We start from the raw sequence: 14,344 nt of genomic DNA, 5'->3' as shown, positions 1-14,344 counted from the left end.
TGCTTCGGTTCAGCTGGTGCCTAGTCAAACTCTGCTAGGTGAACCGAACGAGTGTGCTCGCATACCTTCAACCTACGCTTTAAAACAAGAAAAATATAGTACTGTTTGTCCATCTTGAGACGCCGTAGCCACTTCCTCAAAATAGAAACTCAAGAAATCGGTCATTAATATTTTACGTTTTTGACAAGGAAATCTTCCATGGCCGAGCAGCCGTGCACAAGCCTAAGATCAACATGCACAATGCCAAGCGTCGGCTGGAGTGGTGTAAAGCTCACCGCCATTAGACTCTGGAGCAGTGGAAACGCGTTCTCTGGAGTGATGAATCACGCTTCACCATCTGGCAGTCCGACTGATGAATCTAGGTTTGGTGGATGCCAGGAGAACGCTACATGCCCCAATGCATAGTGCCATCTGTAAAGTTTGGTAAAGGAGGAATAATGGTCTGTTTTTCATGGTTCGGGCTAGGCCCCTTAGTTCCAGTGAAGGGAAATCTTAACTCTACAGCATACAATGACATTCTAGAAGATTCTGTGCTTCCAACTTCGTGACATCAGTTTGGGGAAGGCCCTTTCCTGTTTCAGCATGACAATGCCCCTGTGCACAAAGCGAGGGCCATACAGAAATGCTTTGTCGAGATCGGTGTGGAAGAACTTAACTGGCCTGCACAGAGCCCTGACCTCAACCCCATCGAACACCTTTGGGATGAATTGGATCGCCGACTGCGAGGCAGGCCTAATCGCCCAACATCAGTGCCCGACCTCACTAATGCTCTTGTGGCTGAATGGAAGCAAGTCAAGACGTGAGAAAGAGGAGGCATGGTGGTTTGATGGTGAGTATTTTGCCACAGCCAGCGACAGCGTATTTGAATAAGTAAAGTACGCTTTGGTTTTTCCATTTATATTTCGAGGTTGGACATTAGCACGTTGGGCGCACCGATTGGTGTCAGCGTGTTAGTATGTGTTACACCTGTGCTGGCTTGTCATCTTGTTAGTCAGGTGTTTCACCTGTCCTGGCACAGTGCTCCATTTGTCTTGGAGGGTTAACAGCTTTTAGTTGGCTCTCCCTATTTCATTTGTAGAAAAACAATCCTTTATCTGATCATCCCTGTTCCAATTTTTGGTTTGCTTCCTGTTTTCAAGTTTGCTGTGGGTTTTTCTTTTGTTTGCCTCTTCTTGGGCAAATTTAGTGGGCGCTCATGGTGGATGTCTAGTCTGTTGTTGTTGCTAGTCTACTTTCAGTGGACACCCCATGAGTGTATTTTCATTACCCCTCCTAGAACGTACCTGTTTTGGTGGTTGTTAGTGACTCTTTGTTAGTTCCCCCTTCTGTTTGAGTGACAATTTTTGGTAACACACTTCACCAAGCAAGCAGCCCTGTCCTCATCACATGCTCACTAGCTAGCCAGCAATGTATTTAGGCTCTATCTAGCCAGCAAGGTAGTTAGCCTAGCTAGCTAGCCATCTGTGCTAACGTTACTTACAGTACATTCGGAAAGTATTAAGACCCCTTAACTTTCGCCACATTTTGTTACGTTACGTACCTTGAGCAAGGCACTTAACCCTAATAGCTCCTGTAAGTCGCTCTGGATAAGAGCGTCTGCTAAATGACTAAAATGTAATTGTAAGGGTTTATACAATTTATCTTCTTAAAATGTGAACGCTACTGCTAACCTCAAATTAAGACCAAAAAGCTATGTTTTGTTTTAATAAATTTTTACGATATCGCCAATTTTTACTTTGTGATTGTGGTAACTAGTGGAAACCCTTTCATTGCTAGGTTGCCATAAAGTTTTTGTTTTAAATGAACTTTGACTGTAGTAAAGCGCTGTAGTGAATCTACTCAATGCTGACACATAGTGGTGACATTACAAACTCGATGTTATTACATTTCACTGAATAGTTTGAACTTTCACTGCATAGTTTGTGAACAGATTTACTTTGAGACAAAGTTTTATTAGTGTGTTTGTGGTGCTTCAGCATAAACACTTCTGCAGTCTTAGCCACTGCCCTAGATAGACAAATCTTTACGTTGTACCTGAAGTAAACTGAACAAGTGTTTTGTATTTATAGAGGATATAGTTGCTTTTTGGTGGTTATCATGTAAACTAGTTAAAGCTGCAATATGAAACTTTTTGGGTGACCCACTCAAATTCACATAGAAATATGTGCTAGATCAGTCATTCTCATTGAAAACAAGTCGAAGCAGTAGATATGTTCTATGTACGCTATTTCTATGCTTCCCGTTCTTAAATTTAGTTTTTGCGTCTTACTTTCAGTTTTGTACACCAGCTGAAAATACATTTTTTTGTTTATAGAAAATATATTTCACACTGTACAATGATTCTCTACACTATACTTTCTTGTTTTGTCACATAAACTGAAATTAAGCGAACTATGCGAACCAGCGCAGCGATTTCTGCATCATGCATCTTTAAGAGTCGTAATTTAGAGTACATGTTAATCCTTTGGAGCACAATTTGTGAAAAAAAGGTCTGTTTCATTCCACCAAAAAAACACACAAAAAAACATATCGGCAGATATATTGTAATCGGTTACTTTTCCCTCCCTAAAATCAGTATCGGACCCAAAAATCCCATATCGGTTGGGCTCTAATCTTCAGCTGTTTGAAGGTGGTGTACAAAACCGAAAGTAAAAGACGCAAAAAAACAAAACTTAAGGGAAGCATAGAAATAGCACATATAGAACATATCTACCGCTTCTTAGATTTGCTTTCAATGAGAATGACAGATCTATAACACATTCTATGTGAATTTGGTCGGATCACCCAAAAAGTTATATTGCAGCTTTAAATGTTTTAACGTTTAAACGTTCACACCCCTAGATTAAATAAGAACATTAGTTTGTTGTGACCATTGCTAATTTAAACGGTTGGTTGTATCTCCTCCATTTTTCGGCGTTGGGAGGTGGTAACATTTAGAGGTGTTTCCATGCTTTGGAACAATCAAAATCAACTTGATACTCATGTAATTTTCATCACCAGATCCGTGGTATTGTATTCCTCTAACCCAGGTCATTCAACCTTGAGGGGCTGTTTTCAATGGCGTTTTAAAGGGAAAGACTCATAAATACACCATGAACTGGAACAGATTGTCTTTGGGAGGGTAGATATTTTAAACTCAGTCTGTTAGCTTTGTAAATTAATATATAGACCCAATTTTTTGTTTTGTAGTCTGCAGATTTAATTTAGAAAAACCCTATTATCACACACTAACCTGCAGCCACTAGCTAGTTTGTCAGTTGACATTTTGAAGTTGGTGCCGTTCTGCCCGCGGAGCAGTGACACATTTCTTTAGAGCAGCGACCACTTTTTGACTATGGCCGTAATGACATTGTATTAACTCTAATCATGCTAAATTCTCGGAGTAAATTGTCTGTAACTTGTTAACCATATATGGTAGACATAGGGTTTGGACTATTTTATTTCTGATGCAATTCTCTATTGACTGAATCTTTTTTTATAAACATTGAATGAAATAATAATTTTATGGGTTGGGTGAACACCCTACATTATGCTGTCTGTCCAAACTGTAATCTTAGAGCTGGGCAGTTAAGGGAAGAACCCGGCTTGGTTCCAACACAGTGACGCAGAGGTTTATCGGCACACTGAAAAGTGAGAGGCCGGCAGAATAACGCAACTCAGAGTCACTGTCAGACAGCCTGCCAGGTTGCAGGCGCTCTCTCTTCTCGCTCCCCTCGCTCCCCTCTCTCTCTTGTCTCTCTCTCTCTCTCTCTCTCTCTCTCTCTCTCTGTGTGGAAGCTGCTGTCCTCTTCAGTTAACAGTGAAAAAGAAGAGAAGTCATTCTGGTTCACAGCACTCCTGAAAAGATTCCACTTGACTCCTCTCCTTTGTAACATAACCACTACCAGTGTGAAACTGTCTCGCTTTGGCCCAGCTGTTAGTTTTGGAGTTCTCCACATCATTCCTTATGACAGTGATGAAATGATTTAGCTCCTAGCCTGTCTGCTGTTGTCCGGGTTTTCAGTCCAACTAATGGTACCTCTGGGAGCTGCGATGAGTGGGCTGTGTGAACAGTGGAGTCTCACTGGAAAAGGGCCGAAAACAGACTGTTGTGTGTCCATTAATATTCTACAGCAAGATTGTGACTTTTTTCTCCTCTCTCCTCCAGGCCAGACCACCTGAGCTGCCACGTGAAGCATGTCCACTCCTCAGAAAGACCGTTCAAATGCCAAGTAACGGTAAGCGAGAGAGAGAACTGTACTGTGTGGCCTTATTAGGGCCACTTGTCAACAGCTCATTATTGACAACTTGAGCTGCATGTCTGTCAGCTAGCATGAATTCTCCCACTTTGCACTTTCTTCTCTGCCAGCTCGGACAGTACTTGTTAGTTTCCAGCACTGAAAGGAATAAAGATAACTGTGCTCGACTAGTGTCTTTAAAATGAGCCCATTAGTCATAGATAGTGCCGTAATGGCAGTCTGCTCATGACAGCATACTCCAGTAGGCTATGCCCTGTGGCCCCAGTAGAGATTTATGATGATCCATAAGCCTTTAAAGTTGGACATGTTCCATGCAGTCTGAATGATGAAAGCAGGCTGTGTTAGATAAATGAATAAAGCTGCACTTGGCACCAAGCTGGAGCACGAAGCTGGGTGGCCCTATGAATAGTAGTGTGCCTCTGGCCTGACCTTCTGACCCCGTCCTGTTCTCCTGTCCTCCCCCAGGCCTGTACTTCTGCCTTCGCCACCAAAGACAGACTGCGCTCCCACATGATCCGGCATGAAGGGAAGGTCACCTGCAACATCTGCGGCAAGATGCTGAGTGCAGCCTACATCACCAGCCATCTAAAGACACACGGCCAGACCAACTTTAATTCCTCTAACAAAGGTACGTCACGTCAGCCCTATCTCACCAGCCACTGCCCCCCTCCCAACTTAAATGAACTGTCTTCATGTTTTACATTCTTAATTTATTTGATTTGATTTAATACTTTATTGTCCCTTTAGGTGAAATGTGTCTCGCAACATACAGCATCTCCTGGCATACACATACACACAAAATCAAAAACACAGCACATAGCCTACACCACTTCACTTATGGACAACACATATCACAAGATATACACTACATGTTCAAAAGTATGTGGACACCTGCTCGTTGAACATCTCATTCCAAAATCAGGGCTTTAATATGGAGTTGGTCCCCCCTGCAATAACAGCCTCCGCTCTTCTGGGAAGGCTTTCCACTAGATGTTGGAACATTGCTGCGAGGGCTTGCCTCCATTCAGCCACAAGCATTAGTGAGGTCAGGCACTGATGTTGCGTGATTAGGCCTGGCTCGCAGTCGGCGTTCCAATTCATCCCAAAGGTGTTTGATGGGGTTGAGGTCAGGGCTCTGTGCAGGCCAGTCAAGTTCTTCCTCACCGATCTCGACAAACCATTTCTGTATGGACCTCGCTTTGTGCACTGGGGCATTGCCATGCTGAAACAGGAAAGGGCCTTTGTCAAACTGTTGCCACAAAGTTGGAAGCACAGAATTGTCTAGAATGTCATTGTATTTCTGTAGCGTTAAGATGTCCCTTCACTGGAACTGAAACATGAAAAACAGCCCCAGACTATTATTCCTCCTCACCACACTTTACAGTTGGCACTATGCATTGGGGCAGGTAGCGTTCTCCTGGCATCCGCAAAACCCAGATTCGTCCGTCAGACTGCCAGATGGTGAAGTGTGATTCATCACTCCAGAGAACGCGCTTCCACTGCTCCAGAGTCCAATGGCGGCGAGCTTTACACCCCTCCAGCCTTGGCATTGCACATGGTGATCTTAAGGTTGTGTGCGGCTGCTCGGCCATGGAAGATGGAAAACAATTTCATGAAGCTCTCGACGAACAGTTATTGTGCTGACGTTGCTTCCAGAGGTAGTTTGGAACTCTGTAGTGAGTGTTGCAACTGAGGTCAGATTATTTTTACGCTCTTCAGTACTCGGCGGTCCCGTTCTGTGAGGTTGTGTGGCCTACCACTTCGTGGCTGAGCTGTTGTTGCTCCTAGACGTTTCCTCTTCACAATAACAGCACTTACAGTTGACCGGGGCAGCTCTAGCAGGGTAGAACGAACTGCTGAGTTGTTGGAAAGGTGGCATCCTATGATGGTGCCACTTGAAAGTCACTGAGCTCTTCAGTAAGGCCATTCTACTGCCAATGTTTGTCTATGGAGATTGCCTGGCTATGTGCTCGATTTGATACACCTGTCAGCAACAGATGTGGCTGAAATAGCCAAGTCCACTAATTTGTAGGTGTACCAGAAGCCAGGGATAACCTCACTTGGTGACTTCACATTACAGTGAAAATCTCATGTTTGATTGGTGCTGACTTTAACCTTAGGCAGGTTTCATTCTGTGTAGTAGATCTACGGGACATAGAAGGTCCCACCTGACATTTACCATGATAGGCATTACCATGTCCTCCTTGCTAGTTACATTTTCCCCATTTTCTCTTGAGTTACATTCTGTTTTCAAACATGAATTGGATGTTACAATCCGTTGAGTGGAGAGATGTATACGCTGTGCTATACTTTATGTTTTAATATTTATTTTGTCTGCACGTGGTATGTAATTTGACATATTTTGCTTGACAGAAGTGAATGGCCTGTGGCAAAAATCTGTTCTAAATTTAAAGCGCTTTCAGCAATTGGCTTGTGTTTGAGCACAAAGGAGCAGAGGAAAGTGGAACACAGTGATATCTCCACTCAATTGATTTGTGCAACTTGCACGAGAATTAGAAGAGGGGGGCAGGGTTTTTGTCAGAGGATTGCTCTTCCATCAGTCTTTCTCGTTAGTGTTATTGATATCTTTGGTGTTATGGACTCAGGATTACTTTTTTATTACTGCTTAGTAAGTAATTCAGAAAAATCCCTGGTACCGTAACCATTTAAATACACTGAGTGCACAGAACATTAGGAACACCTGCTCTTTCCTTGATAGACTGACCAGGTGAATCCAGGTGAATCTTATTGATGTCACTTGTTAAATCCACTTAAATCAGTGTAGGTCAGGGTTCTTCAATTCCGGTCCTGGAGGGCTGAAACACTTCTGTTTTTTATTTGTACCTGGTAGTTAATTGCACTCACCTGGTGTCCCAGGTCTGAATTAGCCCCTGATTAGAAGGAGAGGGTGAAAAACAGAGGTGTTTCGGCCCTCCAGGACCGGAATTGAAGAACCCTGGTGTAGATGAAGGGGAGGAGACAGGTTAAAGAAGGATTTTTATGCCTTGAGACAATTGAGACATGGATTGTGTTTGTGTGCCATTCAGAGGGTGAATGGCAAGACAAAATATTTAAGTGCCTTTGAACGGGGTATGTTAGTAGGTGCCAGGTGCACCGGTTTGAGTGTGTCAAGGACTGCAACACTGCCGTGTTTTTCACGCTCAACAGTTTCCCATGTGTATCAAGAATGGTCCACAACCCAAAGGACATCCAGCCACCTTAACACAACTATGGGAAGCATTGGAGTCAACATGGGCCAGCATCCCTGTGGAACACTTTCGACAACTTGTATAGTACATGCCCCCACGAATTGAGGCGGTTCTGAGGGCAAAAGGGGGTGCAACTCAATATTAGGAAGGTGTTCCTAATGTTTTGTACACGCAGTGTATACTGTAAGTGTATAATACATAGCGTTGTCAAGTACAGCCCAATAACTGGCTTCTTCCTCAGCCTTCACGCTATAGCTGTGTGTGTATTTCCTGTTTGGTCATCTGTGAATTTCCATTTGTCAAAGTGCTGTTAGCCAACCTGTTGGTTTGATTCTCCTGTGGCTGTGGAACATGTAGGCCGACACCCTGTTCATCTCTTCCCATCTGGAGAACACTGCATTACACATGAATCACTGCTCAAAAGGTGTAGTCAATAACAAAGTATAATCAACATTTCTCAGATTCCTGTTTCCGTTACACAGACAGTAGAAGCAACAAGGCCTTTCCCTGGCCACTGAAGGGAAAGGCCTTCACTACTATGTTGTTTATTCACTCTGCATTAGCTGCCATCTGAACAAGCACTGCCACCCTTCTCCCAAGGGTCCACATCACAAGGCAGACATATACAGCACAGAGAACTCTACAAATAGGATATTGCTTCTCACCACAGTAATCCTATGGCCCGTTCCCTCCTCCACCTATGGACTAGCAGGCCAGGGTGTGTGCCCACCGTTCTGGTGTGTGTACCAACCTTGCCCACCTGAAGTGGGGCCTGCAGAGTGCACTGAGAGAGAGGCACCCTGGCCCTAGCGCAGCAGCCTTGGCTAGCCTGCAGACAGTCCGTTATAACCGCTGTGTGTCTATTTCTGAATAGGGGACTGGCAGTGGAACTCCTCAGGGGGACGAAAAGGTAATAATAATGTAGCATTGTGTGAAAACCAAACCTTACCCCAACCCCCTGCCCGCAACCCAAGAATACACACAGTCACATCACACACACAAGTATAAGGCAAATAGATGTTAGTATGTGGGTAAACTCAGAAATGCGCGGCTGCTAAATTAATATAGGGGAAACGCTGCATGACAGTGTGTCACATCATTTACAAACATTGCATCAACATTGCATTCATAGAAATGTTGTCTTGGAGATTTCTGTGCCCTAATTTAAAACTGTTTTACTATACTATGTACAGCAAGAATGACCACTAGAGATGTTTCATTTTTTAAACAGTTTAACCTGTACATGATTTACCTGCTTCAGTATTTGTTTTTTAGAAGAGCATGTATTTGCCACATTTTAAAGAAAAGTGGGAAATGGTTATTACTATTATGGTCAGTTTTAGTTCAATCGGTGCTGCAGGTGAGTCAAGGCAGTAGCAGTAAAAGAGAAGAACGCTGAAGGCATATACTACAAAAATAATCTCTGTACACTGCAAAAAATAATCTGTGCGAAATAGTCCAGAGTACAGACAGCATTCCTCCCTCTGTTTTAATGGTGGGGAATAACCAGTAAATCTGTGTAAAGGTATTTGTTTGATTTGGTTTAGCAGTGGAACTTAAACACTATATCCTCTATCCCATTCTCTAGACAGTAATGACATCCACAACTCTGCGTCAGCCACACCTGTAACAGCCTCCACCCCCATCACCACCACGATGAACCGGGGAAACTCCATCAACAACCCCGTCACCATAGCGTCGCAAATGAACATTTCCACCAACACAGTGAACGTCAGCCTCCAGCACCCTGTCACCATCACTGGGCCCGTCAACATCGCCTCGATCAACATCCCTTCCACAGCACACATGAATATCGCCCACCCTCTGGCCATCAGCACCCCCATGTCCATGACAATGTCCGGGCCCCTCAACATCGCCATGAGGTCCATGGAGAGTATGCCTTTTCTGTCCCAAGTCCTGCCTTCGTCCCCACCCTGGTAAAACAAGAAATGATGACGCCTCCCCCTTACCCCCATCTTTCCCCTGACCCCTGACCCCGTGCCCACTCCTCAGACCTGGAAATTAACATTTAGCCTACTTGTGACACATGGCTCCACCCCAACCAATGCTACATCACAGAAAAGAGAACCAGAACAGTTGTGTAGAAGTTAGGTAGGGTTTTATATATTATCTGAATGACTTCAAACCTAGATGTAGTGAGTCGATGAAGTGTTAAACAGTGATGTCAACATTACAGTCGGGGCAGGATGAACAAGAGGGGAGGACTCTCAAGCCTCGCTAAACGCCTTCGATCTCATACCTTTGCAATTGGAAGAGGATCATTTTTAAAAGGACTAATGCAATAAGTATGAATTGCTGGTTTTATTGTTCCAGAAGTTCTCTTGCAAAGCCAATGGGTGTTTCTTATAAGTTGTTTTATCTATAGCCTGCTAATCATTATTTAATATTTTTAGGAGATGAGTCCAACAAAAGGGACTAAGACTTCCATTTGGACGGAGGGTTATTCTTTTTTCACAGCTGTATAACTTTTGTTTTTCAAATAAGAGGTATGCTCTTGAGGTACATGTTAATGTATTCTCACCATCAACTGAATCTGTATTATTTTGTTGAAGTGGATATCTGGAAATAGTCCCTCTTGACTGTTAAAGATGTGTACAGTTAGGCTAGTTTTTTATCTTTGTTAGGGATGGCAGAGGTGTGCTTCTTTTATTTGGTCATCAGTTGATGTCAATTGTTTTACACAAACCGAGAGAGGAATGAGTCTTGCACTGAAAGCATATCCCATGTGTAACTTAACAGCAGTATTATCAAAGATCAAATTGGTGTTAGGTAATCAGCCTACATAAAAACAGGGCCATCTAGTGGCTTACAAATGCCATTGAGGAAATGGTCCTGAAGTTCACAAATTTGTATTTCTTAAACGATTATTATCATTATCATGTTGGTGACGGATTATAGTTTTGTTAGAAATATTTTATACCCTTTTTCTTATCGTTTTCGAGGACCCCGATTAGTATGGACCTTCTGCTCAGGTAACTCGCTGAGAGTAGCCCTGGAAACGTAATATATATATATATATATATATACTTTTTTTGTTGTATTTAATTCACATCTAACACAACTTGATCCTTTCCCATGTTACTTTGTAAATATTTAACTCACCATATACCTTTTTGCTAAAAGAAAAAAAAGACTAGGGATCTAAGAACTCTTTAATTTTGTGAACATAGCCGTCCATTTTAATAATCATGTCATCTGTAATTATATTTTCGAACAAAAATCCATTGTCTCCGCCTGTGTCATGGTGATTTATGGATTAGATGATGGATGAGGTGACTGATGTATTGAGAACAAAACACTAATGGTTTTTGAGAAGTGTATGAAAGTAATGAACTACTAGATCATGTTGTAGTGTTACTGCAGCCGAAGGGTGGACACAATTTAGTCGGGCCAACATGGCCTCTGCAGCACATCTCAGGCATTGAGACCCTTAGATTACCATTACTAGATAAGACGTTCTTACTTGGTCATATCACCTTTGCAAGGTTTTTGTGCTGTGTGATGTAAAGTACAGGATACTACAGTGCATTCGGAAAGTATTCTAAAATTGAAAAAAAATCTAATCAATCTACACACAATACCCCATAACGACAACGCAAAAACAGGTTTCTATAAATGTTTACTAATTTATAAAATAAAAATATGAAACATTACATTTACATATGTATTCAGACCTGTATTTGGGGAGTTTCTCCCATTCTTCTCTGCATATCCTCTCAAGCTCTGTCATGTTGGATGGGGAGCATCGCTGCACAGCTATTTTCAGGTCTCTCCAGAGATGTTCAAGTCTGGGCTCTGGCTGGGCCACTCAAGGACATTCAGAGACTTGTTCCGAAGCCACTCCTGCATTGTCTTGGCTGTGTACTTAGGGTCGTTGTCCTGTTGAAAGGTGAACCTTCGCCCCAGTCTGAGGTCCTGAGCGCTCTAGAGCAGGTTTTCATCAAGGATCTCTCTGTACTTTGCTCCGTTCATCTTTCCCTCGATCCTGACTAGTCTCCCAGTCCCTGCTGCTGCCAGGTTTCCTCCAGGCGTGACACTTACATTTACATTTTAGTCATTTAGCAGACGCTCTTATCCAGAGCGACTTACAGTTAGTGAATACATTTTTTTTTTTATACTGGCCCCCTGTGGGAATCAAACCCACAACCCTGGTGTTGCAAACACCATGCTCTATCAACTGAGCTACATCCCTGCTGGCCATTCCCTCCCCTACCCTGGACGACGCTGGGCCAATTGTGCGCCGCCCATGAGTCTCCCGGTCGCGGCCGGCTGCGACAGAGCCTGGATTCGAACCAGGATCTCTAGTGGCACAGTTAGCACTGCGATGCAGTGCCTTAGACCACTGCGCCACTCAGGAGTTAACACTTGGCATTCAGGCCAAACTGTTCAAACTTGGTTTCATCAGACCAGAGAATCTTGTTTCTCATGGTCTGAGTCCTTTAGGTGCCTTTTTGGCAAACTCCAAGCGGGCTGTCATGTGCCTTTTACTGAGGAGTGGCTTCTGTCTGGCCACTCTACCATAAAGGCCTGATTGGTGCAGTGCTGCAGAGATGGTTGTCCTTCTGGAAGGTTCTCCCATGTCCACAGAGGAACTCTGGAGCTCTATCAGAGTGACCATCGGGTTCTTGGTCACCTCCCTGACCAAGGCCCTTCTCCCGATAGCTCACTTTGGCCGGGCGGCCAGCATTAGGAAGAGTCTTGGTGGTTCGAAACTTCTTCCATTTAGGAATGATGGAGGCCACTGTGTTCTTGGGGACCTACAATGCTGCAGAAATGTTTTGGTACCCTTCCCCAGATCTGTGCCTCGACACAATCCTGTCTTGGAGCTCTACGGACAATTCCTTCGACCTCATGGCTTGGTTTTTGCTCTGACATGCACTGTCAAGTCAACTGTGGGACCTTATATAGACAGGTGTGGGCCTTTCCAAATCATGTCCAATCAATTGATCATGTCCAATCAAGTTGTGGAAACATCTCAAGGATGATCAATGGAAACGGGATGCTCATGAGCTCAATTTTGAGTCTCATAACAAAGGGTCTGAATACTTATGTAAATAAGGTATTTCTGTTTTTTAACTGTCTAAAACCTGTTTTCACTTTGTCATTATGGGGTATTGTGTGTAGATTGATGAGGGAAAAAACTATTTAATCAATTTTAGAATAAGGCTGTAACGTAACAAAATGTGGAAAAAGTCAAGGGGTCTGAATACTTTCCGAATGCACTGTATGTCCTGAAAGAACACACACAAGATGCATGCACGTTTTTTTCCCCTGAGTTTTTTTCAAAGGAAGTCCAATGATAAGTGTTTTCTTATGCATTGAGTAGATGCACTGTAATTGCGTATTCTGTTTGCCAAATTTGATACAATTATGAGATACAACTAAGTGAATATTTTAAATTGAACATTTCATAATTTTTAACAAGAAGACAATAACAATGATTTGGAAATTCTTGGACCTCTGTGAAGGCAGTTGAATGTATATCTTTGTACAAAAATATTTTAGTTCTGAGGATGTCGTAGTTACAATAGACGTGAAAGATAAGATAACCTTTTATAAATCTTTTGTATTAGAACATTAACAACAGTAATTTTGTATATACCTATGAAGACTAGGCTTTCTGATTAGCAGAAAGGTAAAACATTCCTACATTTTTAAAAATGTATGTTTGTGAAATTACTACGTAAACATGTGCAATGTTTTATGTGCCTTTTTATTTGGGTTGTCTAAATAAAATAACTATAAAACATGATGGTTTTGTGGCTGTGTGCCATTTCCTGATGAGTCCGCCTGCAGTGGGAGGCTAGCTGTTCCACTCATTAGAGCCTCTACACTCATACCCCACAGTAGTACAGATGTTCACACACTTAATTGACACCAATATCGTTTCCTCTTTTCTCAGATTGCTTTGTGCCATTTTTGGCTTTTTAAGTGTTTTTTTTGCCATTATTTTGGGCATTTTTTTAGCGATTGAGACACTAAGGGACGGTTTCCCAGACACAGATTAAGCCTAGTCAGACTATAAATATTTTTCAATAGAGATTCACCATTGAAATTGCTACCTAGTCCAAGTCTAAACTTAATCTGTGTGTGAAACCTCCCCATAGATGCTTTATTGATTTACTGATGTTGCATGAATGACCTTTCCAGTCTTTATTTCCTGCTGCAGAATAAATTACAACTGATGTGCTGTATATTTTATTCAGGTCGAATGTCAATTGCCCCCTCATTTTCAGCTGATCCTCCTTTTGATGTGTACACAGTTCAAGGTGGCTGGATGATGCTCCCTATTTAAAATGGTAAAATATTTGAAGAGATAAAGGAGATTAATCTTAAATATTGCGTATTGTTTTCATTTAGAAAATATCTACATTATTTGGTTAGTATAATTCAGTAGACAATATTCTCTGTTGTTGCAGGATTATGTTATCAGCTGACCATCAGCTAAAATGAAATTAGTGTTTTATTGCTGTAAATGTTCTTAATATTTATCTGAGAGCCAATCATAACTTACCCAACCGAAAAACCAATTTCATTCAAGTGTGACCATTCTTAGAGGCTCAGTTTAAATTGAATTGTGAGTACCCCAAAGGAAAAACAATCTCTTGAAGTAAGAAGCGGGTGTTTTTTGTTTCGAGCATTTTGTCTGTGTCCTCTCCAAAAGAGGATTCATGTCCCATAGAGGGCAACTGTCCACATATGAGTTGCCTCATGTTAACCATCTGGTTTTCATGAATGAAGACAACTATTTTGCAGTGAATCTATTATGAATTAACATATAACACCAGTTAATAACATATAACAGCCAAAATTAGGCTATTACAATTTTGCTATGCTAATGATTTTTTTTAAATACATAAAATCAAATGGGACGTA

General features: G+C 42.2%; 1 protein-coding gene across 2 annotated transcripts in view; it reads left to right on the top strand.

Annotated features, from left to right (window-relative positions):
* Positions 1-11,059, top strand: part of LOC121579910 (vascular endothelial zinc finger 1-like) — a 48,537-nt gene extending 37,478 nt beyond the window's left edge. The window contains exons 3-6 of one of the 2 annotated variants that reach the window (XM_041894887.2): positions 4,148-4,217; positions 4,704-4,866; positions 8,322-8,357; positions 9,036-11,059. In XM_041894887.2, the coding sequence (XP_041750821.1) occupies positions 4,148-4,217; positions 4,704-4,866; positions 8,322-8,357; positions 9,036-9,388 (622 nt within the window). In that variant the 3' untranslated portion in view covers positions 9,389-11,059. The remainder of the gene's footprint in view (positions 1-4,147; positions 4,218-4,703; positions 4,867-8,321; positions 8,358-9,035) is intronic. The other variant, XM_041894888.2, reaches the window with a different exon arrangement.
* The last annotated feature ends 3,285 nt before the right edge of the window (positions 11,060-14,344 follow it).

Source organism: Coregonus clupeaformis, chromosome 13 (assembly GCF_020615455.1).
Source record: "Coregonus clupeaformis isolate EN_2021a chromosome 13, ASM2061545v1, whole genome shotgun sequence".
NCBI classification, from domain to species: Eukaryota; Metazoa; Chordata; class Actinopteri; order Salmoniformes; family Salmonidae; genus Coregonus; species Coregonus clupeaformis.
The sequence above is the reverse complement of the archived record's forward strand: the minus strand, read 5'-3'. Positions and strand labels throughout refer to the sequence as shown.